General features: G+C 49.1%; 1 protein-coding gene across 3 annotated transcripts; it reads right to left on the reverse strand.

The window, feature by feature from the left end:
• Positions 1-508: 508 nt before the first annotated feature.
• Positions 509-25,812, reverse strand: MSANTD1 (Myb/SANT DNA binding domain containing 1). 3 transcript variants are annotated; one of them, XM_039911668.1, is made up of 4 exons: positions 25,721-25,812; positions 25,340-25,551; positions 8,735-9,022; positions 509-1,182 (listed from the first exon to the last, which is right to left on the reverse strand). In XM_039911668.1, the coding sequence occupies exons 2-4, from the start codon at positions 25,507-25,509 to the stop codon at positions 942-944; spliced, it is 699 nt and encodes a 232-aa protein (XP_039767602.1). In that variant the 5' UTR covers positions 25,510-25,551; positions 25,721-25,812; the 3' UTR covers positions 509-941. The 3 variants fall into 3 exon arrangements, with proteins under 3 accessions (XP_039767602.1, XP_028919535.1, XP_028919536.1); XM_029063702.2 differs by having other exon boundaries at positions 25,340-25,604; XM_029063703.1 differs by lacking the exon at positions 25,721-25,812 and having other exon boundaries at positions 25,340-25,706.

The following is a 25,812-nucleotide window of genomic DNA, read 5'->3' on the forward strand; positions in this document are numbered from 1 at the left end:
GTCGGTCAAGTCACTTCCCTTTTTGGGGCCTCTGTTTCCTTCTCTTTAAAATGGGAATTTAATGCCCGTTCTCTCTCCCCTGTAGTCGGCGAGCCCCACGTGGGACAGACTTGGGTCTGATCTGATTAACCTGTCTCTATCCCAGCAGTTAGCATCGTGCTTGGCACATAATAAGCGCCTAACGCCTACCACGAGGAGTCTTATCATTTGTTCAGAGTCCGGGTGGAGCACTGCCCTGGGCCACTGATAATAATTAATACCGTTGAGGGGTTTCACTTTTCTATGATTTCTTGAAATCTGAATCTCTTCCATCTCTTCCTGCAAACAGTCCGCGGGCAAGGATCATGTTTGCTGTATTTTATTGTCGTACTCTTCCAAGTGCTTAGAACAGTGCTCTGCACCCAGTAAGCGCTCAGTAAATACAGTTGAATGAACTCCTCAAGCACTTATTATGTGCCAAGCACCGTTCTAAGCGCAGGGGTAGGTACAATTTAATCAGGTTGGACAGAGTCCCTGTCCCACATGGGGCTCACACTCTTAATTCCCATTTTCCAGGGGAGGCAACTGAGGCTCTTCTTCACCCACCCCAAGACGGTCTGCCAGGGGTGGAAAATGCTACAACTCGGGACCCCTTAGCCTCTTAAAGTACAAAAATAATGAAGACCGCTTATCTTCTTAGGAGAATATATCCATCTATCTATCTATCTCTAACTACAGATGTAGATATAGATTGCACAGCTCAGTTCCGTCCCTCCCCTGGCCATCCCCGGGGGAAATCGGTGACGGCTCGCTCTAGACTCCACCGCTTCCGTTCTCCCTCCTTCTCCGTCCCTGTCTTCCCTGTCCCCCGAGGCCGAGGGCGTCGAGGGCAATCCCTGGCCGGCGGGCCGGCGGGATGAGGACGGGCGGGGAGCGGTGCCGGGGGGCAAGGCGGGGGGCCGCTAGGCGTTGGCCTTGGCCACCATCTTCTCGAGGAGGTTCATCATGCGCTCCTGCAGCTGGAGGCTCTGGACTTGGATGATGTTCTGCTGGTCCAGGAGCCTGCGGGCCTCCCGGCACGTTTCCTCCATCGCCCGACTCAGTTTCTTTTGCTCTTCCAACATGGCTTCCATTAACTTGAGCTTCTTCTTCTGGAAGTGGCAACTCTGGACCTTCCTTTTCTTGACCGGTCTTTCTTCGGATCTGAAATGAAAGATTGTTGCAGGAGGGAGGGGCGGCCAGCGGGTACCCCAGGGTCCCCGACCCCTAGATCCTCTTCCCCCCAAAACTCCCCACCCCCAATTCCTCCCACCCCCTAGCAACCCCATCCCCTAAATCCTCCCACACCTAGTGATCTAACCCAGAGAAGCAGCGTGGTTTAGTGGAAAGAGCCCGGGTTTGAGAGTCAGAGGTCGTGGGTTCTAATCTCAGCTCCTCCACTTATCAGCTGTGTGACTGTGGGCAAGTCACTTCACTTCTCTGGGCCTCAGTCACCTCATTCGTGAAATGGGGATTAAGACTGTGAGTCCCATGTGGGACAACCTGATCACCTTGTATCCTCCCCCAGCGCTTGGCGCATAGTAAGTGTTTAACAAATACCTTTTTTTTTTTTAATACCACCTCCATACCCTAAATCCTCCTATCTAAATCCTCCTACCCCTATCTCCCCCAAACCCAGTCAGGTGCTTTTCTAAGCACTGGGGTGGAAACAAGAGAATCAGGTTCCCTGTCCCACACAGGGCTCACAGTCTTAATCTGTGAGAAGCAGTATGGCTCAGTGGCTAGAGGATAGGCCTGGAAGTCAGAAGGTCATGGGTTTTAATCTCAGCTCTGTCACATGTCTGCTGTGTGACCTTGGACAAGTCACTTCTCTGGGCCTCAGTTACCTCATCTGTAAAATGTGGATTAAAAAAATAACAACAACAGTATTTGTTAAGTACTTGCTATGTGCCGAGCACTCTTCTAAGCGCTGAGGTAGTTACAAGGTAATCAGGTTGTCCCACGTGAGACTCATAAACTTAATCCCTATTTTAGATGAGCTGAGGCACAGAGAAGTTAAGTAACTTGCCCTAGGTCACACAGCAGACAAGTGGGAGGAGCCAGGATTAATTAACTAATGTTGGTATTTGTTAAGGGCTTACTATGTGCAGAGCACTGTTCTCAGTGCTGGGATAGATACAGGATAATCACATTGTCCCACATGAGGCTCACAGTCTTCATCGCCGTTTTACAGATGAGGGAACTGAGGCACAGAGAAGTGAATAATAATGTTGGTATTTGTTAAGCGCTTACTACGTGCCGAGCACTGTTCTAAGCGCCGGGGTAGACCCAGAGGAATCAGGTTGTCTCACGTGGGGCTCACAGTCTTAATCCCCATTTTCCAGATGAGGTCACTGAGGCATAGAGAAGTGAAGTGACTTGCCCACACTCACACAGCTGACAAGTGGCAGAGCCGGGATTAGAACTCACAACCTCTGACTCCCAAGCCCATACCATTTTCACTAAGCGCTGTGAGCCCTATGAGGGACAGGGACTGTGTCCAACCTCACTAAACTTTATCTACCCCAATGCTTAGAGCAGTGCTTGACACATAGTAAGTGCTTAACAAGTACCATAACAATTATCATTATTATTATTATTATTAATCTCCATTTCACAGATGAGGGAACTGAGACACCAAAGGGTGAAGTGACTTTTCCAAGGTCAAACAGCGAATGACCAGGACTGGAACCCGGCTCCTTCTGACTCCCAGGCCCGGGCTCTAGCCACGAGGCCAAGCATCCCCTAGACCCTCCTATCCACCAACACCCCCATCTCCACCCTCCTGCTCCCTCTCCCACATCCTAGCTCAGAGAGAGGCTGATAATATTAATAAGCCCTTAATAAATGCCAGGGATTGAGTGATTGACCAATAAAATGTAAGCTCCTTGTGGGCAGGGAATGTGTCTACCAATGCTGTTAGGCTGTACTTTCTCAAGCCCTTAGTACACCGCTCAAAAAATCCATTTTACAGATGAGGAAACTGAGGCACAGAGCCCTAAAGTGATCTGGCCAAAAGTCCTCAACAGGCCAGGAGAAGAGCTACTTAACTAATTAATTGTGGTATCCGTCAAGTGCTTATTTATTTTTTCTACGCCAAGCCCCGAACTAAGCACCGGGGTAGATCAAAGTTCATCAGGTCGGGCACCGTCCCTGTCCCAGAGTCTGAAAGGGATGGAGGACGGGATGAAGAAACTGAGGCACAGAGAATTTTTTTTGCTTTTTTAAAAAATACTTACTATGTGTCAAACATTGTTCTAAGTGCTGGGGTGGATACAAGTTAATTAGGTTGGACACAGTCCCTGTCCCTCACGGGAGAACAAGAGTTAGATGACTTGTCCGAAGATATTACCTAATAGGTGTTTTTCTCATGTGTCAAGGGCAATGAGAGCTCATTCATTTATTGAATCATATTTATTGAGCGCTTACGGTGTGCAGAACACCGTACTAAGCACTTAGGAGACTACAGTATAACAGTAAACAGATTTCCTGCCACAGTGAACTTACAATCTAGAAGGGGGGAGACAAATATTAATATAAATGTTATATTTGTATTATAAATATATAATATCCACGAAGCAGCATGGTGTAGTGGAAAGAGCCCAGGCTTGGGAGTCAGAGGCCATGGGTTCGAATCCCTGCTCTGCCACTTGTCAGCTGTGTGACCTTGGGCAAGTCACAACTTCTCTGAGGGAACTGAGGCACATTTATAAAATGGGGATTAACTGTGAGCCTCACGTGGGACAACCTGATGACCCTGTATCTACCCCAGCGCTTAGAACAGTGCTCTGCACATAGTAAGCGCTTAACAAATATCAATATTATTATTATTATTATAAATAAATGACAGATATGGACATGAGTGCTGGGGGACTGGGAGAGGGGAAGAACAAAGGGAGCAAGTCAGGGTGACACAGAATAATAATGTTGGTATTTGTTAAGCGCTTACTATGTGCCGAGCACGGTTCTAAGCGCTGGAGGGGAGTGGGAGAAGAGGAAAGGGGGGCTTAATAATAATGTTGGTATTTGTTAAGCCCTTACTATGTGCAGAACACTGTTGTAAGCACTGGGGTGGATACAGGGGAATGAGGTTGTCCCACATGAGGCTCACAATCTTCATCCCTATTTTCCAGATGAGGTAACTGAGGAACAGAGAAGTGAAGTGACTCGCCCACAGTCACACGGCTGACAAGTGGCAGAGCCGGGATTTGAACCCATGACCTCTGACTCCCAAGCCCGGGCTCTTTCCACTGAGCCACGCTGCTTCTCTGCAGTTTAGGGAAGGCCTCTTGGAGGAGATGGGCCTTCAAAAAGGCTTTGAAGAGGGGAAGAGTAACTGTCTGTTGGGTTGGAGGAGAGAAGACGCTCCAGGGCAGAGGCAGGATGTGGGCGAGGGGTCGGAGGTGAGGTAGGCGATATTTAGGCACAGTGAGAAGGTGGGCTTTACGGGAGGGAAGTGGGTGGGCTGGGGTGGAGAAGGAGAGAAGGGAGGGGAGGTAGGAGGGGGCGAGGGGATGGACGGCTTTAAAGCCAACGCTGAGGAGTTTTTGTTTGATGCGGAGGTGGATGGGAAACCACTGGACTTTTTTGAGGAGTAGGGTGACATGTCCCGAACGATTCTGTAGAAAAATGAACCAGGAAGCAGAGTGAAGTATGGACTGCCTGTTGTTGGGCAGGGATTGTCTCTATCTTTTGCCGAATTGTACTTTCCAAGCACTTAGCACAGTGCCCTGCACACGGTAGGCGCTCAATAAATACGATTGAATGAATGATTGGAGTGGGGAGAGACAGGAGGCTGGGAGGCCAGCAAGGAGGCCGGTGCTCTTTGTGGGCAGGGAATGTGTCTGCTTATTGTTATGTCGTCCTCTTCCAAGCACTCAGCACAGTGCTCTGCACACGGTGGGCGCTCAATAAATACGATTGAATGAATGAATGATTGGAGTGGGGAGAGACAGGAGGCTGGGAGGCCAGCAAGGAGGCCGATGCTCTTTGTGGGCAGGGAATGTGTCTGCTTATTGTTATGTCGTACTCTTCCAAGCACTTAGCACAGTGCTCTGCACACGGTAAGCGCTCAATAAATACAACTGAATGAATGCAACAGGCAAGCGGCAGAGCCAGGGTTAGGACACAGGACTCATGACACCCAGGCCTGGGTTCTTTCCGCTAGGCCTCGCTGCTTCTCTGAGGCTTAAGGCCGAGGATCTTCTATCTGCAAGTAAGCAGCCCCTCTTCCCACCTCCTCCCTGAAATCCTGGCCACGCTTCATTCATCCATTCATTCAGTAGTATTTACTGAGTGCTTACTGTGCGCAGAGCACTGTACTAAGCGCTCAGAAAGTAGAATTCGGCAACAGAGAGAGAGACGATCCCTACCCAACAACGGGCTCACAGTCTTCCCTTGACGGTGAAAGTCAGTGAGGAGTGTACGTTCAAACTTTCAGACTGTGAGCCCATCACTGGGCCGGGATTCTCTCTATCTGTTGCCCAATTGTACATTCCAAGCGCTTAGTACGGTGCTCTGCACACAGTAAGCGCTAAATAAATACGATTGAATGAATGAAAAGGGCCACAGTCTCAGCCACAGTGCGGGCACAGATACGTTGTGCTGTTGTACTGTCTGACTGCAGCTCCAGGTGGGGTGCGGATTTAGCAATCCCTGGATTGAGAAGCAGTGTGGTCTAATGGCTAGAGCCCGGGCCTGGGAGTCAGAGGTCATGGGTTCGAGTCCCGGCTCTGCCACTTGGCAGCTGTGTGACTTTGGGCAAATCACTTCACTTCTCTGTGCCTCAGTTCCCTTATCTGTAAAATGGGGATTAAGATTGTGAGCCCCATGTGGGACAACCTGATGACCTTGTATCCCCCCCAACCCCAGCGCTTAGAACAGTGTTTGGCACATAGTAAGCGCTTAACAAATACCATCGTCATCCAACCCGATCTGCTTCTATCCACTCTATGCTTAGTATTCATTCATTCAATTCATTCATTCATACTTATTAAGCACTTACTTTGTGCAGAGCACTGTACTAAGCGCTTGGGAAAGTACAATACAGCCATAAAGAGTTCCTGGAACATCATAAACACTTAAATACCAATAATTATTATTATTGTTACTTCATTTCTCTGTGCCTCAGGTGCCTCATCTGGAAAATAGGGATTAGAATTGTGATTCCCACGTGGGACAGGGACTGTGTCCAATCCAATTTGCTTGTATCCACCCAGCGCTTAATATATTCCCTGAAATACAGTAAGTGCTTATCAAATACCACGGTTATTATTATTAATATTGTTACTTTACTTCTCTGTGCCTCCATTGTCTCGTGTAAAATGGGGATTAGAATTGTGAGTCTCATGTGGGACAGGGACTCTGTCCAACTTGATTAAATTCACCCCATTCATTCAATAGTATTTATTGAGAGCTTACTATGCGCAGAGCACTGTACTAAGCGCTTGGAATGAACAAGTCGGCAACAGATAGAGACGGTCCCTGCCCTTTGACGGGCTAACAGTCTAATCGGGGGAGACGGACAGACAAGAACAATGACAATAAATAGAATCGAGGGGAAGAACATCTCATTAAAACGATAGCAAATAAATAGAATCAGGGTGATGTATATCTCATTAACAAAATAAATAGGGTAATTTACCCCATCGTTCACTACAGTGCCAGGCACATAGTAGATGCTTAAATACCATGATAGAAAAAAAATCACTGTTATCGGGTGCTCTGAGACCCTCCAGGATTGCTGCTGTCCCTGAGAAGAAGCAGAATTGGAGAAAAACGTCTTATATATGATAATAATAATAATAATGATGGTGTTTGCTAAACGCATCCTAGCCGTGGGAGGTCAATACTACTGAAAGCATCTTAAAGTTGAAATGTGACCCCTCCAATCGGAGGCTCTGAAACAATCATCCTATTAGGTGATAATAATGTGGGTAATTAGGCTAGATAAAATGGTTAACAGTTGAACATAAATCTGAAAAGGGTTTTTTTCCCCTAGCTTTCTCTTGTTCTTCTCTCTCTCTGGGAAAGCATAATTGAATGCATATTTGAACTGTAAATTGTATTTTTGCCATCAGCAATGGAATTTCACATCTTAGATCTTCGTTGGAACTGTCCTCTGTGGGGTGGTTTATTGTGTTAATAATAGGGAGTTAAATTAATTATAAATTCCCCTGTCCTCCAGCCAAAGTCTGCCTTGTGCACATTTCAATAACTCCTGCAACTTCTCACTCACTAATTCAGAAATTCCGAGTTCTCCCTCTCCTTCCCCCCGCCCGGTAGCCCCCAGGTAGACGCATTTATTGATCTAAGAGGGCAAACATATTCGTTTTTCCTTCTAAAGACCCACCCGTTCGTTTTATTCATCTGAAGGGGTTTGGGATTTGCTCTTGGAAGGCTGGAAGCAGCTGAGATCGAGGGAAGTAACGGGGAGAGCAGGGGAATGAAGCCGGGGGGGACGGAGAAAGAGGACAATGGAAACCACAATAAGGCAACAGGAATGCAGCAAGATCCTGAGACGGGTTAGCTAATAATAATAATAATAATAATGTTGGTATTTGTTAAGTGCTCACTAGGTGCAGAGCATTGTTCTAAGCGCTGGAGTAGATACAGGGCAATCAGGTTGACCCACGTGAGGCTCACAGTTATTCCCCAGTTTACAGATGAGTTCACTGAGGCACAGAGAAGTGAGTGACTTGCCCAAGGTCACACAGCTGAGAGGCGGCGGAGCCGGGATTAGAACCCATGACCTCTGACTCCCAAACCCGGGCTCCTTCCACTGAGCCACGCTGCTCTCCCAAGCATTTAGTACAGTGTGAAATAGGGATTAAGACTGTGACCCCCACGTGGGACTACCTGATTACCTTGCATCTACCACAGCGCCCAGAACAGCACTTGGCACGTAGTAAGCGCTTAACAAATACAGTCTTGAATACCGGGGAACTTGTTTCTATTTATTGCCATCGTTCTTGTCTGTCCGTCTCCCCCGATTAGACTGTGAGCCCATCAGAGGGCAGGGACTGTCTCTCTCTGTTACCGATTTGTCCATTCCAAGCGCTTAGTCCAGTGCTCTGCACATAGTAAGCGCTCAATAAATACTATTGAATGAATGAATGAAAGTCTTAATCCCCATTTTGAAGGTATTGATGTCTGACTATTCCTTTTGTTTTGCCATCTGTCTCCCCCTTTTAGACCCTGAGCCCGTCGTTGGGCTGGGTTGGTCTCTATCTGTTGCCGAGTTGTACATTCCAAGCGTCCAGTACAGTGCTCTGCACACAGTAATAATAATAGCAATATTGATGGTATTTGTTAAGTGCTTACTATGTACAAAGCACTGTTCTAAGCACTAGGGGATACAAGGTTGTCCCACATGGAGCTCACGGTCTTCATCCCCATTTTACAGAGGAGGTAACTGAGGCCCCGAGAAGTTAAGCGACTGGCCCAAAGTCACCCAGCTGACAAGCGGCGGAACCGGGATTAGAACCCACGACCTCTGACTCCCAAGCCCGGCCTCTTTCCACTGAGCCACGCTGCTCCAGCGCTCAAGAAATACCACCGAATGAAGGACTGAAATGCCATCTGTTGCCGAACTGTCCACTCCACGCGCTTAGTTCAGTGCCCTGCACATAGTAAGCGCTCAATAAATACTACTGAATGAATGAATGAATGATTCTCGTTATTGCCATCGTGAAAAAGGAAGGGACGGAGCCCCTACCTTAACTTAAAGGAGAGTAAGCTGGACGAGCTGTCGGAGGGTTGCTGGTCTTCGTAGCACTGTTCTCTCCCCTCGTAGGGGAACTGGTTGTAGGGAAGGTAGAGGGGGGCCGACTTGGCCGACGGGGACAGGGAGGCCTCCGTCTGGGACGTCGAAGGCCCCGGTTGCTGGCTCTCGTGCAGCTTGACGTCGTTGTATTCTGGGACTTTGGACAGAATCCTGTCAATGGTCAGGTAATAGGGCCAGTCGGGGGGCACCGACTCGCTCTCCGTCATGCATTTTAATTTCCTGCAACGAAAGACGCACGGCTGTGAAGGGCGGTAGCGTAGAGACACGCGGACCCCCACGCGCGGACCCACACGGGCCAGCTCCCCTCTCCTCCTCCACCGCTCGGCTCTGCAAGGAGCTCGTCGTAGGCAAAGGATGTGTCTGTCGATTGTTATATCGGACTCTCCCGAGTGCTCAGTGGAGTGCTCTGCACACGGTAAGCGCTCAGTAAATAACGGTTGAATGAATGAATGAATGAGTGCCCGAGCTCCGTCGGGTGACCTGTGGTGGGCGTGAAAACAAACCTGGGGCATAAGAAGAAGCGGGACCCAGTAGGTAGAGCCCGGGCCTGGAAGTCCCGTTACCCTATTTATTTTTCGTTACCCTATTTATTTTGTTAATGAATTGTACATCGCCTCGATTCTATTTAGTTGCCATTGTTTTTACGAGATGTTCTTCCCCTTGACTCTATTTATTGCCATCGTTCTCGTCCGTCCGTCTCCCCCGATTAGACCGTAAGCCCGTCAAACGGCAGGGACCGTCTCTATCTGTTGCCGACTTGTTCATCCCAAGCGCTTAGTACAGTGCTCTGCACATAGTAAGCGCTCAATAAAAACTATTGAATGAATGAATGAATGAAAGTCCCTGAATTCTAATCCCGGCTCCGCCGCTTGTCTGCTGTGGGACCTTCATTCATTCAATAGTATTTATTGAGCGCTTACTATGTGCAGAGCACTGTACTAAGCGCTTGGGCTGGACAAATCGGTAACAGAGAGAGACGGTCCCTGCCCTTTGACGGGCTTACAGTCTAAGCGGGGGACCTTGTCAAGTCACTTCACTACTCCGGGCCTCAGTTCCCTCATCTGGAAAATGGGGATTGAGACTGTGAGCCCCAAGAGGGATGGGGACACGAACCAATCTATCTTCTATCTACCCCGGCGTTTAGTACAGTGCCTGTCTCATAGTAAGTGCTTAACAAATAGCATTTAAAAATACGGATGTGATTCTCCCCGCATCCCAGCTGGTGACAGGTGGCTGGCTACTGGCCCGGGTGAATCTCTTATTGAAAATTGAGAAGCAGCGTGGCCTAGTAAAAGGGCTCGGGCCTGGGAGTCACAGGCTCTGGGTTCTAATCCTGGCTCCGTCACCTACCTGCTCTGTGACCTTGGGCAAGTCATTTAAATTAGTATGATTTGGTGGCAAGAGCACGGGCTTGGAGTCAGAGGACATGGGTTCTAATCCCGGCTCGGCCACACGTCTGTTGCGTGGCCTGGGGCAAGCCACTTTACGTCTCCGTACCTCAGTCGCTTCACCTGTAAAATGGGGATAAAGACTGTGAGCCCCACGTGGGACAACTCAATTTCCTTTTATCAACCCCAGTGCTTAGAACAGTGCTTGGCACGTAGTAAGCGCTTAACAAATGCCCTCATTATTGCTATTATTAAAGTCTCAGTGCCTCTCTTTCCTCATCTGCAGAATGGAGATTTAAAAACCTGTTCTCACTCTCCTAAACTACGGGAGAGGGACTCTGACCAATCTGCACAGACTGTAGCTACCCCAGTGCTTAGCTCAGCGTTCGCCGTACGATAAGCCCTCACCACCAGACTTCCCCCAGCTGGGTTCATTCATATTTACTGAGTGCTTATTGTGTGCAGAGCACTGTACTGAGCGCTTGGGAAAGTGCAATAAACAAGGGTGACATTCCCTGCCCATAGTGAGCTTAGAGTCTAGAGGTGGGGAGACTGATATCAATAGAAATAAATAAAATGGTAGATCTGGACAGAAGCGCTGTGCGACGGGGGGCGGGGGGGAGAGCAAAGGGAGGGAGTCAGGGTGACACAGAAGGGAGTGGGAGATGAGGAAAAGTGGGGGAAGGCCTCTTGGAGGAGGTGCCCCCTCAGAAAGGCTTGAAGGAGGAGATGTGCCTTCAATAAAGTTAGCACCTGGATGTTGTTATTATCGTTAATATTATTATGGCATTTGTTAAGCGCTTACTATGTGCCAAGCACTTTTCTAAGCACTGGAGTAGATACAAGGTCATCAGGTTGTCCCTTGTGAGGCTCCCCATTTTACAGATGAGGGAACTGAGGCCCAGAGAAGTGAAGTGGCTTACCCAAGGTCACACAACTGACAAGTGAGGGAGGCGGCATTAGAACCCATGTCCTCTGACTCCCAGGCCGGTGCTGTATCCACTAGGCCACGCTGTTGCCTCGCTCAGGAGTTGAGTGTCGGGCAGGAGAAAGGACAGCGTAATTTGGGAGAGGGGCGAGCCGGCGGGCAAGAGAGACGAAGGAGGGCCGGACGGGGACATCGCTTTAACGGTGCGTCCACCTCCAGCTTCCCCTCACACCCCAACCCCATCGCCGTTGTGACCCGGAACTGTCACCTCACCCCCCACCCACCCCCACAGCATTTAGGTCCAGATCCCTAATTTATTATTTATATTGATGTCTGGCTCCCCCTCTAGACTGTAAACTCACTGTGGGAAGGGAATGTGTGCGATATGTTGTTTTATTTTACTCTCCCAGGTGCTTAATACAGTGCTCTGCACCCATTGATTGATTGACTGGATTCCTGTCCTGGGGCCTGGGATCTCCTCTTGGGCCTTCTCACCCTTCTCCCATCCTTTCGCTCCCTCAGACCCTCAGAGGCACAGTGTAGTGGCTAGAGCCCGGATCTGGGAGTCAGAAGGTCATGGGTTCTAATCCCGGATCTGCCGCGTGTCTGCTGTGTGGCCTCGGGCAAGTGACTTGATTTCTCTGGGCCTCAGTTCCCTCATCTGTAAAATGGGGGTTGAGACTGTGAGCCCCATGTGGGACAACTTGATTACCTTGTATCTACTCCAGCGCTTAGAACAGTGCTTGGCAAATAATAAGCACTTAACGAGTACCACAATTATTAATTATTATTTTCTGTCCAATCTACTGAAAGTCTATTGGATTCCTACTGAGTACAAAGTACATTAAGAAACAGTGTAGCCTAGTGGATAGAGCATGGCCCTGGGAGGCAGAAGGACCTGGGTTCTAAGCCCGGCTCCTCCACTCATCTGTGTGATCTTGGGTGAGTCACTTCACTTCTCCATGCCTCGGTTACCTCACCTATAAAATAATGATAATAATAATAATAATAATAATAATAATAATGGTATTTGTTAAGCACTTACTATGGGCCAAGCACTGTTCTAAGCACTGGGATAGATACAAGATTATCAAGTCATCCCACATGGGGCGCACAGTCTTCATCCCCATTTTACAGATGAGGGAACTGAGGCACAGAGAAGTGAAGTGACTCGCCTCAGGTCACACAGCTGTCAAGTGGCGGAGCTCGGATTAGAACCCACGACCTCTGACTCCCAAGTCCTTGTTCTATCCACTTGACCCCGGTGCTTCCCTCTTTTGCCTCTTTGCCCCACGAGGGACATGGACTGTGTCCAATCTGATTAGCTTGCATCTTATATTCATTCAATGGTATTTATTGAGCGCTTATCCTGTGCCGAGCACCGTACTAAGCGCTTGGAAAGTACAACACAGCAATAAAGAGAGGCAATCCCTGCCCTCAACGAGCTCACCGCCTATAGGGGTTGGAGAGGGATGTCAATATAAATGAATAAATGACAGATCTGAACATAAGTGCTGTGGGCCGGGGGTGGGGAAAAAGAAAGGGAGCAAGTGAGGGTGATGCAGAAGAGACTTGGAGAGGTGGAAGGAGGGGCTTAGTCAGGGAAGACCTCTCGGAGGAGGTGGGCCTTCAATAAGGCTTTGAAGTGGAGGAGAGTCATGGTCTGTCAGATCTGAGGAGAGAGGGCGTTCCAGGCCAGAGGTAGGATGTGGGCGAGGGGTCGATGGTGAGATAAGCAAGACGGAGGCTCAGTGAGAAGGTTAGCACTTAGAGGAGTGTAGTGTGCAGGCCGGGTTGTAGAAAGAGAGTAGCGAGGTGAGGTAGGAGGGGGCAGTGAGGGGGACGGCTTTAAAGCCGACGGTGAGAGGTTTTCGTCCGACGCGGAGGTGGATGGGCAACCGCGGCACTTTTTTTGTGGCGGGGGGGGTGACGTGTCCTCACTGTTTTTCTGGAAAAACGATCCGGGCAGCAGACTGAAGTATGGACTGGAGTGGGGAGAGACAAGAGTCAGAGGGGTCAGCAAGGAGGCTGATGCAGTCATCCAGGTGGGATAGGAGGAGCGACTGTATTAGCATGGCACCAGTTTGGTTGCAGAGCGAAAGGCGGATTTGTGAAGGTGGAACCGACAGGATTTGGAGACAGATTAAATATGTGGGTTGAATTAAGTATTTGGGTTGAATGAGAGAGAGGAGTCGAGGATAACGCCAAGGTTACGGGCTCGTGAGACGGGATGGCTGGTGGTGCCGTCTACTTCCCCTCCTCCTGCACTCCCCGCAAACAGCCTGAGCCCACTGCGGCCTGTAGAATCCCTGCTCCATTACAGGAAATCTTCCCTTCTTTCTTGACCTGCTCTTGACCCAATCACCGCTTCTTCTCGCCATCACGGAAATCCGCCTCTCCCCAGATGAGCCGGACTCCCCTCCCGTTCTCTCTAGAGGGGGCCTCGATCTTCTCCCACTCCCCCAGACTCCCTGGGAAAGGTAGAGTGGACTCCTTTTTGCTTCCCCATTTTCACCCCACTCCACCTCCCCCATCCCTCTCTTTTCCTTCCTCTGAAGCCCACATCATCTGCCTCTACCACCCGCTCCAGATTCTAGTCACGGTTATAATAATAATGATGGCATTTGTTAACCGCTTACGATGTGCAAAGCACTGTTCTAAGCGCTGGAGAGGATACCAGGTGATCACATCCCACGTGGGGCTCACGGTCTTCATCCCCATTTTACAGATCATGTAACTGAAGCACAGAGAAGTTAAGTGACTTGCCCAAAGTCACACAGCTGACAGGCGGCCGAGCCGGGATTTGAACCCATGACCTCTGACTCCCAAACCCATGCTCTTTCTACTGAACCACGCTGGTCATCTACCCTCCACCCCGCCGCCGCCCCCCCAACCTCCACCTCCAACTTTCCGACCTATTCCGATCCCTTTCTCACATTCCTCCTCTCCTTCTCCATCCCTACATTGATCCACGGAGACTTCGCTATCCAATTAGATGCTCCTGACGACCCTTCCGCCGACCGCCTTCAATCACTCCTCAGCTCTGCGGATCTCCTGCTCTACCCCACCTCATTCACTCACCAACGTGGACACACACGCTCGATCTCACCATCTCTTGTCACTGTGGAAATTCTCCAACTCTGAAATTGCTCTATCAGACCACGACCTCTTCACCGGCCTTCATTCTCACACACCCCCTCCCCACAAATCTGTCCTGTTCCCCCGACAGAGACTGCAGATCCTTCGACCCTTCGCAGTATTCTAAAGTCATCATGCCCCATTTACTCTCCATACTCAAACTACCTATTCACAGATCCATACCCTCAACAGGAAGGTAGGGAAGCAGGGAAGCAGCGTGGCTCAGTCAGTGGAAAAGAGCCTGGGCTTCGGAGTTAGAGGTCATGAGTTCGACTCCCAGCTCTGCCACTTGTCAGCTGCCTGACTGTGGGCAAGTCATTTAACTTCTCTGGGCCTCAGTGACCTCATCTGTAAAATGGGGATTACCTGTGAGCCTCACGTGGGACAACCTGATACCCTGTATCTACCCCAGTGCTTAGAACAGTGGTCTGCACATAGTAAGCGCTTAACAAATACCAACGTTACTATAGGACCACCCTCTTGACTGAACTCAACTGGCTCACTCCCCTGCCCCTCCACCCTGAATCACCTCCACACCCTGAATCACAACCCTGAATCACCTCCACACTCTGCTTCCTCTGTTCCTGTGCAGTGCTGCTGATAGAAATCCAGACACCAGACTGACTTCACCCATCTCCAAGTCATCCTCAACTGTGTTAATTCTGGCCTCCTCTCCACCTGACGACAACACTTCTCCATCCTACTAGACTCTCCTACCCATTTCCCTACCAATCGTTCCAGATGCTTAATTCCCTCCTCATACCTCCTTCCTTCCCTCGTCCCCCAACATCTTTTCCCCAGAATGATCTGGCCTCATACTTCATTGAGAAAATGGAAACTATCAGGTGTGATCTTCCTATAATCTCCCCTGCTCCTCTCAAGACCCTCCCTCCTCCTGCACTCTCTTCAACTCTGCCTCTTTTCCCAGCGTTAGCTCAAGAAGAGATCTCCTGCCTCCTGTCAAAATCTATTCCTTCCACCTGCGCCTCTAATACTGATGACTTTCTTCTTGCTAAATCCAACAGCGTCTGCTCCATCTTAATCCTCCTTAACCTCCCAGCTACTTTCAACTTTATGGACCAGCCCCTTCTCCTTGGAACCTGATCCAACCTTGGCTTCGCTGACACTGTCCTCTCCTGGCTCTCCACCTATCTCTCTGGCCCTTCCTTTCCGGTCGCTTTCTCGGGCTCCTCTTCTTCCTCTCAGCCCCTAACGGTGGGAGTCCCCCAAGGCTCAATTCTGGATCCCTTTCTATTCTCTATTTTTGCCCACTCCCTTGGAGAACTCATTCCCTCCCACGGCCTCAACTGTCACCTCTATGTGGCTGATTCCCAAATCTCCCTCTCCAGCCCGGATCTCTCACCTTCTCTGCGGTCTCGCATCCCCTTCTGCCTTCGGGACATCTTTACCTGGATGTCCCACCAACATCTCAAACCTAACATGTCCATAGCAGAATTCCTCTTCTCACCCAAACCCCATCCTCTCCCTGACAGTCGCGTCAATCACCGTAGACGACACCACTATCCTCCCGATCTCACAAGCCCATAACCTTGGCATTATCCTCAACTCCTCTCTCGCGTACAACTAGATATTTCATCATTCACCAGATCCTATCTGTTCTACCTTCACAACATCACTAATATCCACCATTTCCCCTCCATCCAAACTGCAACTATGTTGATCCAAGCAGTCATCCTCTCTTGCCTTGACTTGCGTCAGTCTCCTCGCTGACCGCCCATCCTCCTGCCTCTCCCCTCTCCAGTCCATACTTCACTCTGCTGCCTGGATCACTTTTCTAAAAACACATTCGGGCCACATCTCCCCGCTCCTCAAGAACCTCCAGGGTTTGTTCATCCAGCTCAGCATCAAACAGAAACTCCTTACCGCTGACTTTAATGGACTTTATCCCCTCGCTTCCTCTTACCTCACCTCACTGATCTACTACAACCTGGTCCACACACTCTGCTCCTCTAATACCGATCTACTGACTGTACCCCTATCTCTTGTACATTCCAAGCGCTTAGTACAGTGCTCTGCACATAGTAAGCACTCAATAAATACTACTGAATGAATCTCTCCCACCTCCAACTCTTTCCCTAAGTCCTCTCTCGGACCTAGAACTCCCACCCCTTCACATCTGACAGACCATTATTCTCCATCTTCAAAGCCCTACAAAAATCAAGAGGCCTTCCCTAATAAATCCATTTTTCCTGCAGGTCAACTCCTCCCAGCTGTCACCTCAGGACTAATGGAATTTGTTAAGTGCTGACTATGTGCCAGGCACCTTGCTAAGTGCCTGGCATCAAACAGAAACTCCTCACCATTGGCTATCAAATAGAAACTCCTCACCAGTGGCTTTAAAGCAGTCAATCATCTGCCCCCTCTTAGCTCACCTCACTACCCTCCTATTTCCCGCACACTTCACACTTCACTCCTCTAATGCCGACCCTCTCACTCCACTTCCATCTCATCTTTCTCGCTGCTGAACTCTCGACCGGGGCCTGCCTCCGTCCTGAAACGCCCTTCCTCCTCATATTCATTCATTCAATAGTATTTATTGAGCGCTTACTATGTGCAGAGCACTGTACTAAGCGCTTGGAATGGACAATTCAGCAACAGATAGGACAATCCCTGCCCACTGATGGGCTTACAGTCCCGACAGATGATGACTCTGCCCGCCTTCAGAGCTTTATTGAAGGCCCATCTCCTCCAAGAGGCCTTCCCTGACTAACCCCACCTTTCCTCTTCTCCCCACTCCTTTCTGCATCACCCTGACTTGGTCCCTTAATTCATCGCCCCCCACCAGCCCCACAGCACTTACATACATATCCATATTTTATTTCTATTAAAGTCTGTCTCCTCTCTAGACTGTAAATCTCACTATGGGTAGGGAATGTATCTGTTATGTTGTTACACCGTACTCTCCCAGGTGCTCAGTACAGTCCTCTGCCACAGTCAACACTCAATAAATACGACCGACTGAATGTCTTCACTGAGCGCTGGGGGAGATAATAATAACAATGGTATTTGTTAAGTGCTTACTATGTGCCAAGCACTGTTCTAAGCACTGGGGGAGATACAAGCTAATCAGGTTGGCCAAATGGGGCTCACAGTCTTCATCCCCATTTTACAGATGAGGGAACTGAGGCGCAGAGAAGTGAAGTGACTTGCCCAGGGTCACAGAGCAGACAAGTGGCAGAGACGGGATTAGAACCCAGGTCCTTCCGACTCCCAGGCCGGGCTCTACCCACTAGACCACACTGCTTCATGGTGGTGGAGGGAGAGGGAGGTTCTACTGGACCGGTTTAACGTGACAGACCCTCAGGGCAGGGTGAGAACGCCCACCTGCCCTGCAGTTGGTCCATCTGCCTGCGTGGAAGGGACCCAAACTTCCAGACGTCCATCGTCCAAGGCCTTGCCACCAGAGGTTACTGAGGCCTCGAACGCCTTGGCCATCAAGCACCGTGAGAAGCAGCGTGGCTCAGCGGAAAGAGCACGGGCTTGGGAGTCAGAGGTCATGAGTTCGAATCCCGGCTCTGCCACTTGTCAGCTGTGTGACTGTGGGTAAGTCACTTCACTTCTCTGTGCCTCAGTTACCTCATTTGTAAAATGGGGATTAACTGTGAGCCTCACGTGGGACAACCTGATTACCCTGTATCTACCCCAGCGCTTAGAACGGTGCTCGGCACATAGTAAGCGCTTAACAAATACTAACATTAATATTATTATTATTATCAAGCCAAAAAGCAGCGTGGCCCACTGGACAAGGCACGGGCCTAGCACCCAGTGGACCTGGGTTCTAATTCCAGCTCCACCACATGGAACAGTAGATTGAGTACCGGCCTCCGAGTCAGAAGGTTAGCGGTTCTAATCTTGGTTCTGTCATTTGTCTGCTGTGTGACCTTGGGCAAGTCATTTCACTTCTCTGGGCCTCAGTTATCTCATCTGCAAAATGGCAATATAAAGTGTGAGCCCCACGTGGGACAACCTGATCTGCCACTCTGCCACTTCTCTGCTGTGTGACCTTGGGAAAAGTCACTTCACTTCTCTGGGCCTCAGTTATCTCATCTGGTTAAGCTGCTGGAACACCTGCACAATGTCTAGCACTGCATGGCTTAGAGGAAGGAGCAGGGGCTTTGGAGTCAGAGGACGTGAGTTCTAATCCCAGCCCCGCCATTCATCTGTTGTGTGAACTGGGGCAGGTCACTTCACTTCCCCGAGCCTCAGTTCCCTCATCCGTAAAATGGGGATTAAAGACTGTGAGCCCCAATGGGACAACCTGATTACCTCATCTCTACCCCAGAGCTTAGAACAGAGATAAGCATAGAGTAAGTGCTTAACAAATACCATCATTATTATTAATAAGTCATTTCACTTCTCTGGGCCTCAGTTCCCTCAGCTGTAAAATGGAGATTGAGACTGTGAGCCCCTCGTGGAACAGGTACTGTGTCCAACTTAATTTGCTTGTACCCATCCCAGCGCTTAATACAGTGCTTGGCACATAGTAAGTGCTGAACAAATACCACAATTATTATTATTATGTCTGCTGAGTGACCTTAGACAAGTCACTTCACTTCTATGCCTCAGTTACCTCATCCATAAAATGGGGATTCAATTCCCGTTCGATCTACTTAGTCTGAGAGGCTCCGTGGGACCGGGACTGTGTCCAACCTAATTGGCTTGTATCTACCCCAGCGCTCAGTACAGTGACTGGCACATAGTAAGTGTTTAACAAATACCATTAAAAAAAATAAAAGCAAGATGGCTGAAGGGCACCTCAGGAGACTCAAGGCCACGACTTGGGTAAATAACGTTGGTATTTGTTCAGCGCTTACTATGCGCCAAGCACTTTTCTAAGCGCTGATTCATCCCTCCATGCCGAGTTCTCTCTTGGGCTAGTTGCATTGACACCATTTCCTATTTAAGAGCGGGGAATCGCTTTCTTTTTCAAAGACTGCATTTTCCAGAGGGGAGACCACCGCTCTGTCTTCCTCCGCTCTTTCCCTTGTTTACTGCCATATTTGTTTGATATTTCCACTCGCCTTCAGAAATGGAAACGGAATTCCTCCCCTGGGAATCCTGAAAAAAGCTTTCAGAATAAATAATGAATAATCACGTTCAGGCCACCATATCACCTAGGAAACCGGGTGGGGAGGGAAGAGAGAGAGAGAGAGAATGTGAGAGAGAGAGAGAGAGAGCGCACTTAAGTTGTGTGGAGCTTTGAATTATGGAACCGGCAGGAAAAGCTGGTAAAATATTCAAATTTAACTTTCTGCAATACCCTCCCTCCATTTATCCTCCACCACTCACTAACTCAAAGGTCAAAGACTTTAGTCACTTAATTTCATCAAATTTAGTGAAAGATCACACGAGCCACTATACTTAATTGCAATTCTGTGTAGTCATAAAAAAAAACCAACCCTCAGACTTTCATCCTTCTGCCTCAAATCGTGAGACAGCGATTCAAATTTAACATTCATTAACATGAATTGACACAGCTGCATCCTGTTTCAGGACCTTTCTCTGGTCGTCTTGGAAAAATATCAAAGATATAAAAATGTACACATTCATTTATTTATAGATGCAAAATCATCCTGCCTCTGGCCTGGAACGCCCTCCCTCTTCATTTCTGACAAACAACGACTCTCCCCCTCTTCAAACCCTTATTGAAGGCCCATCTCCTCCAAGAGGCCTTCCCTGACTGCACCCTCCTTTCCTCTTCTCCCTCTCCCTCTGTGTCATCCTTTGTTCCCTTTCCCTTCATTCCCCACCCCCCGCCCCACAACACTTATCAATCAATCAATCGTATTCATTGAGCGCTTACTGTGTTCAAGGCACTGTACTGAACTCTCGGGAGAGGACAGTACAACAATATAACAGACACATCCCCCGCCCACAACGAACTTAGAGTTTAGCAGGGGGGACAGGAATAGAAATAAGTTATGGATCTATGCATAAGTACTCTGGGGCTGAGGGAGGAGTGAATAAAGACGCTGGGTGATTTAAATTTAGGCCCCATTTCAATCCATCATATTTTATTGAGCACTTAGTGTGTGCGGAGCACCGTACTAAGCGTTTGGGAGAGTCCAACGTAGCAGAGCTGATAGACCCATTCCCTGGCCACAACCAATTTACGGTCTAGAGGCGGAGACAGACATTAATATAAATTACAGATATGGACATCAATGCTGCGGACCTGGGGGAGGATCCAACTGTAATGTATTTATTTATATATTTATATTATATATATATTTATATATTACTTTTATTTATATTAATGTCTCAGTCTCCCCCTCTAGCCTGTGAGTTTGCTGTGGGGTGGGAAGCCTCCCAAATGCTTAATACAGTGCTCTGCACACACTAAGTGTTCCATAAGTACGATTGATTTAGGAACCACAGCTGTGACAGATTCCTTTGGTTGGTCTAAAGGAATAAAGCCAATTAATGGAGTTAAGCAAAGTTAAGATAAAGTAGAGAAGCAGACCTCTGCTCCCAGAAAAATTCTCCTGGATTCCGATATCTGGAGGTGATAGCCCGAGTCTGTAAACTTGTGGCGGGCGGGGAATGGGTCTGTTTTCTGTTCCATTGTACCCTCCCAAGCACTTAGTACAGTGTTCTGCACACAGTAAGCCCCCAATAAATAGGATTGAATGAATTAATGAATGAATTTGTCCCCCAGGAAGGCTTGTAGCCCTGGACCATGAATGGGGAGACAGATTCTCCAGATGAGCTCTGTTATCTTTTCATCTTGAACCAGGGTCTGGTGATCGCTGAAAAGGAAGCTGAGGGCCCTGGGAGCTCCGGAATATAAGCTCATTGAGGGCAGGGAATGTGTCCACCAACTCTGCGGACAAGCGCTTAGTACAGAGCTGAATACACACACTAAGCGCTCATCAAATACCACTGCCCGATTCCCGGGACGAGGGCCATTCGCCCAGGAAACCTCTCGGCTGAGAAGCAGCGTGGCCTACCGGGTGGAGCACCGGCCTGGGAGTCAGGGGACCCCGCTCCTAAACCTGGATCCGCCACTTGAAGCTTCACTTCTCCAGGCCTCAGTTACTTCATCTGTAAAATGGGGATTACATCCTCCTCCCTCCTACTTAGACCAGAAGCCCCGTGTGGACAGGGATGATGTCTGACCTGATTATCTTATATCTACCCTAGTGCTTGTCACAGAGTAAGTGATTAACAAATATTATCAACTGTGGTATTTGTTCAACTCTTACTATGTGCCAGGCACTGTTCTAAGCGCTGGGGTAGATAGAAGATTAGGGAAGCAGCATGGCGTAGTGGATAGAGCAGGGGCCTGGGAGTCAGAAGGTCATGGGTTCTAATCCCGGCTCCGTCACTTGTCTGCTGGGTGACCTTGAGCAAGTCGCTTCACTCCTCTGGGCCTCAGTTCCCTCATCTATAAGATGAGGATTGAGACTGTGAGCCCCATGTGGGACAGGGACTGCGTCCAACCCGATTTGCTTGTATCCACCCCAGCGCTTAATACAGTGCCTGGTACATAGTAAGCGCTTAACAAATACCATAATTATTATTATTGCTATTATCATTACAAGCCAATCAGGTTGCACACAGTCCCTGTCCTACATGGGGCTCACGCTCTTAATCTCTACTTTACAGATGAGGAAACTGAGGCAGAGAGAAGTGAAGTGCGGTGTCTACTAACTCTTTAATATTGTGCTTTCCCATGAAAGTGAGCAGTGAATGCTCAAGAAATACTATTGATTGCTTGATGGATTAACTGAAAGAACTACAGCTGCCCGGCCAATTTACCACCTAGTTACCGCATCTGTCAAGTGGAGATGAAGACTATGAGTCCCATGTGGGGCAAGGGATTGATTAACTTGTATTCACCCCAGCATTTAGCATAGTACTAGACACAGAGTATGCACTTAAATCACAAGAATGGTATTTATTAAGCGCTTACTATGTGCCGGGCACTGTAACACCCTTGAGGCTAGTAAAGATCTGACTCCACGGAAGAGGCCTACTCTCAGAGCAGGCAGGGGGAGAGGAAAGGCCAGAGGCTTTTCTAAACTTAATCCTCCCCCTCAAATAAAAATCAATGTCTTCTCGCTTCCCCAAGAAGCAGCGTAACCTAGTCTTGTCTTATGCCGTCGAGTCGTTTCCGACCCATAGCGACACCGCCTCGCTCTCCATCTGCAATTGTTCTGGGAGTGGATCCACAGAGTTTTCTGGGGAAAAAATCCAGAAGGGGTTGACCATCGCCGCCTTCCATGCGGTAAACGCGAGTCTGCACCCTCGACTCTCTCCCGGGCCGCTGTTGCCCGGCACGGGGGAGTTTTGAGTTTTAGCCGATGGCCTGCCACTCACTAACCACTGCCCAAGCTAGGAATGGCATGGACGGGCCTCTCCTTGACTTTCCCTCCCTTAGCCGAGACTGGCAGAGGACTGGAAACTCCCCAGGTGCCGCCCTGAGAGGGGAGTGACCTCGTAGCAAGAGCACAAGATGGGGAGTCAGTGGGCCCGGCTTCGAATCCAGGTTTCATTACTTGCTTGCCAGGTAACTTTGGGCAAGTCCCTTAATTTTTTTGTCTTTCAATTTCTTCATCTGTTAAATGGGGATTCAGTATCTGCTCTTCCCCTTTTGGCTGTGAGTCTCACGTGGGATAGGGACTGTGTCTGATCTAAATCTATCCATCACAGTACTTAGCACAGAGGTTGGCACCCAGGAAGGACTTAACCAACATCACTGTTACACTGGAAAAGTTGCAGGTTTAGATGAAAAAAATTCTAAGGTCAGACCCATGAAAAATGCACCATCTTTGCTGGGTGCAAATAGACCCGGCCTCCAAACTGCCAACATACGAGAGGTTCCCGGCTGCCTACCACGGATTCTTCTCCTGTCCCCCGGATGAGATTTGGGAAAGACAAAGAAAACTTTTGAGAAGGAGCCAGGAGCTCTGGAGCCTGCCTCCCTCCTTCTGGATTTCCCCTGCTTTCCTGTGGCTCTGTTACCCTGTTCCACCCCCCATGCCCATGTCCATGCCCACGGCGAACAGGTTTGTTTTGTTGTCTTTCTCCCCCTTTTAGATTGTGAGTCTTTTGTTGGGTAGGGATTGTCTCTATCTGTTCCCAAATTGTAATTTCCAATCGCTTAGTACAGTGCTCTGCACACAGTAAGCGCTCAATAAATGCGACTGAATGAATGAATGACCTTGACTGTGCCCTGATGGTGCCTTCAGAAAATGGCACCCCAAGGACCCACTCCTAGGCTGATGACTGCCTGCTTGTGGCGAGGCTGAGGGGTGGAATGGGTTACTTCTCCCCAAATCAAACTGTCGCCCAGGGGGGCCCATGCTTCTCCCCACTCCTGAAGCTTGGCGGTGTCCACCAGAGTCCATCCACAGACTATAGGGAGGTGGCACATTTCGGGTTGGGCTGGGCTAGGATGGGCTAGGCTGGGTGGGGTTGGTTGGGTTGGGTTATGCTGGGTTGGGTTGGAGTTGGGTTGGGGTTGGGGTTGGGTTGGGTTGGGTAGGGTTGGGATGGGTTGTGTTGAGTTGTCCACCTCTCTGGCTGGTGGGTGAGTGGCATCTTCACTGAGAGAGGGAGGAAAACAAATAGTTTAAACACAGCTGTGCCTGCAGTAAAATTATTCTGTCTCCTTCCTCTATTCTGTCTCCTTCCTCTCAATTCTCTCCCCAACCTCTCTCTCTCTCTCCCTCCTCCTCCGACAAGAGGGAGGGCAGCCGAGGGTGGCTGAATGAAAGAAGACCCCTCACGCCATTTATGTTCCCGGGCAACAATCACAACAGGAAATACAACCCATCCCCATCCAGTATTTGCAGGCTAGGGCAGTTTGAACACTCAGAATTGAGGGGGTGCAAATCCTCTCATCTCCATAATCCTCTCATCTCATTTTACAGGCAGACTGTGAGCTTGCTGTGGGCAGGGATGTGACTGTTTATTGTTGAATTGTACTTTCCCAAGCGCTTAGTACAGTGCTCTGCACACAGTAAGCGCTCCGTAAATACAATTGAGTGAATGAATGAATAATATCCGCCATTTATATATTTCTATTCACGTCTGTCTCCCGCTCTAGACTGTCAGCTCACTGTGGGCAGGGACCGGGCCTACCAACTGCTTTATATTGTACTCTCCCAGGCGCTTAGCACAGTCCTCCGCCCACAGGAAACACCACTGACCGATCCATCGGTCGACGGAGAGAGTTGTTGCTTTGAAAGCAGAATCGGTTAGCTTCTCCCTGTTAACTCACATCCGTCTCCTGCCGGCTTGGCCTGTGGATCCAGATACCGATTTCACACGTTTCCCTCTTTCCTGACGGGCTCCTGGGTCCTTCTCCACCCTTTCCGGTTTGAAAGCAGTTCAGTCTATTCTCTGTCTCTCTCAATCTCTCTCCCTTGTCTCTGGCCATCTCGGCCCTTCTCTGCAGACACTTCCATTCACCAGCTCTGCTTTCAATCAGAGCAGTAGATGCCACTGGGTAAGAAGGGACCCAATATTACCGGCCCCGAGGTATGACGTGAGCCTCCCCCTCGGCCCCGCCTCCAGCCTCTACTTGACCTGCCCTTCCTAACCAAGGGGTTCACCCCCGCCCCACCTCCCTCCCTCTCCCCCCACCAAGCTGTGCTACTGAGTCTGAACTTTTACTCCTCTTCCTCCCTCTCCCAACTGGCCATTTGACGCTGCAGTGGTTTGAAGGGTGATGAAGTGAGTCGACACTGCCAGACCTATAAGGAGGAAAAGCTCTGGGCTTCCACGCTCTATGGACCGTAGCCAGAGGCTTCCTCAAGCAAACTCAAGGGGCCAAAGTTCTTCAATAAATAAAGGGGGGAGTGGGGGGAAGGCAGATCAATGTGACGCGATGAGGTCGGCAGCAACAATTTTCCCAAAGTAGGATGAACAGCCTTTCCTCTCTTATCTCTGGATTGTCTGCAAAAGAGGTGACACTGCAAAGTCCTGGTTATGAGCTAAAAATAAAAAAAAAAGAAAAAGAACTAACCTCCCCTTTGCCCGCCCTCCCTCCCCCCCCCCCTAAAAAAAGGATGAAGAAGAGGAGGGAGCGAAGGAGAAAGATCCACAGCTTACCTGTACTGAAAGGTCATATTTGTAATTTTTATCTTTATCTCTTCTCCGTGCCGATGTTCTCCAGTCATTTCAAAGAGTTTGTTCGCCATTTTCTCATAAACTTTAGCATTCCTCTTGGTTTGTTTCAGCTCATCGAAAAATTCTTCCCACACCAGCATCAAGCCTCTCATTTCTGCATCGGTCCAGTTCCTGGCCCTCCTGTGTTTCTCCGTCTGAGGAGATACAATGTAACTGGGTAGTTCTGCTGCAGCCATTGCTGATTGACCTAAAAGGGTTTTAAAAGAGGACACTTAACCACGCTGGATTTTCAGCTCAGATTTTTGTCGTGCGAGACGGGCATGTGCGGAGAAAGAATTTGAATGACAACAGAACATATGAAACCTTTTTGCAACAGCTTGAAGCTTGAGTGCACAAAATGGGGCCTATATCTGACAGGCAGGAATTTAGTTAAAAGCTTTTAAACAGAGAAACGT

This window comes from Ornithorhynchus anatinus, chromosome 4 (genome assembly GCF_004115215.2).
Source record: "Ornithorhynchus anatinus isolate Pmale09 chromosome 4, mOrnAna1.pri.v4, whole genome shotgun sequence".
Lineage (NCBI taxonomy): Eukaryota > Metazoa > Chordata > Mammalia > Monotremata > Ornithorhynchidae > Ornithorhynchus > Ornithorhynchus anatinus.

Excerpts from the sequence above, each read along its gene's own strand:
- MSANTD1 (XM_029063702.2), bottom strand. The coding sequence starts at position 25,593 with ATGGCTGCAGCAGAACTACCCAGTTACATTGTATCTCCTCAGACGGAG. Across the intron at positions 9,023-25,339 it reads AATATGACCTTTCAGTACAG|GAAATTAAAATGCATGACGG; the intron begins GTAAGCTGTGGA and ends CTTTCGTTGCAG. Across the intron at positions 1,183-8,734 it reads TTACTCTCCTTTAAGTTAAG|ATCCGAAGAAAGACCGGTCA; the intron begins GTAGGGGCTCCG and ends CTTTCATTTCAG.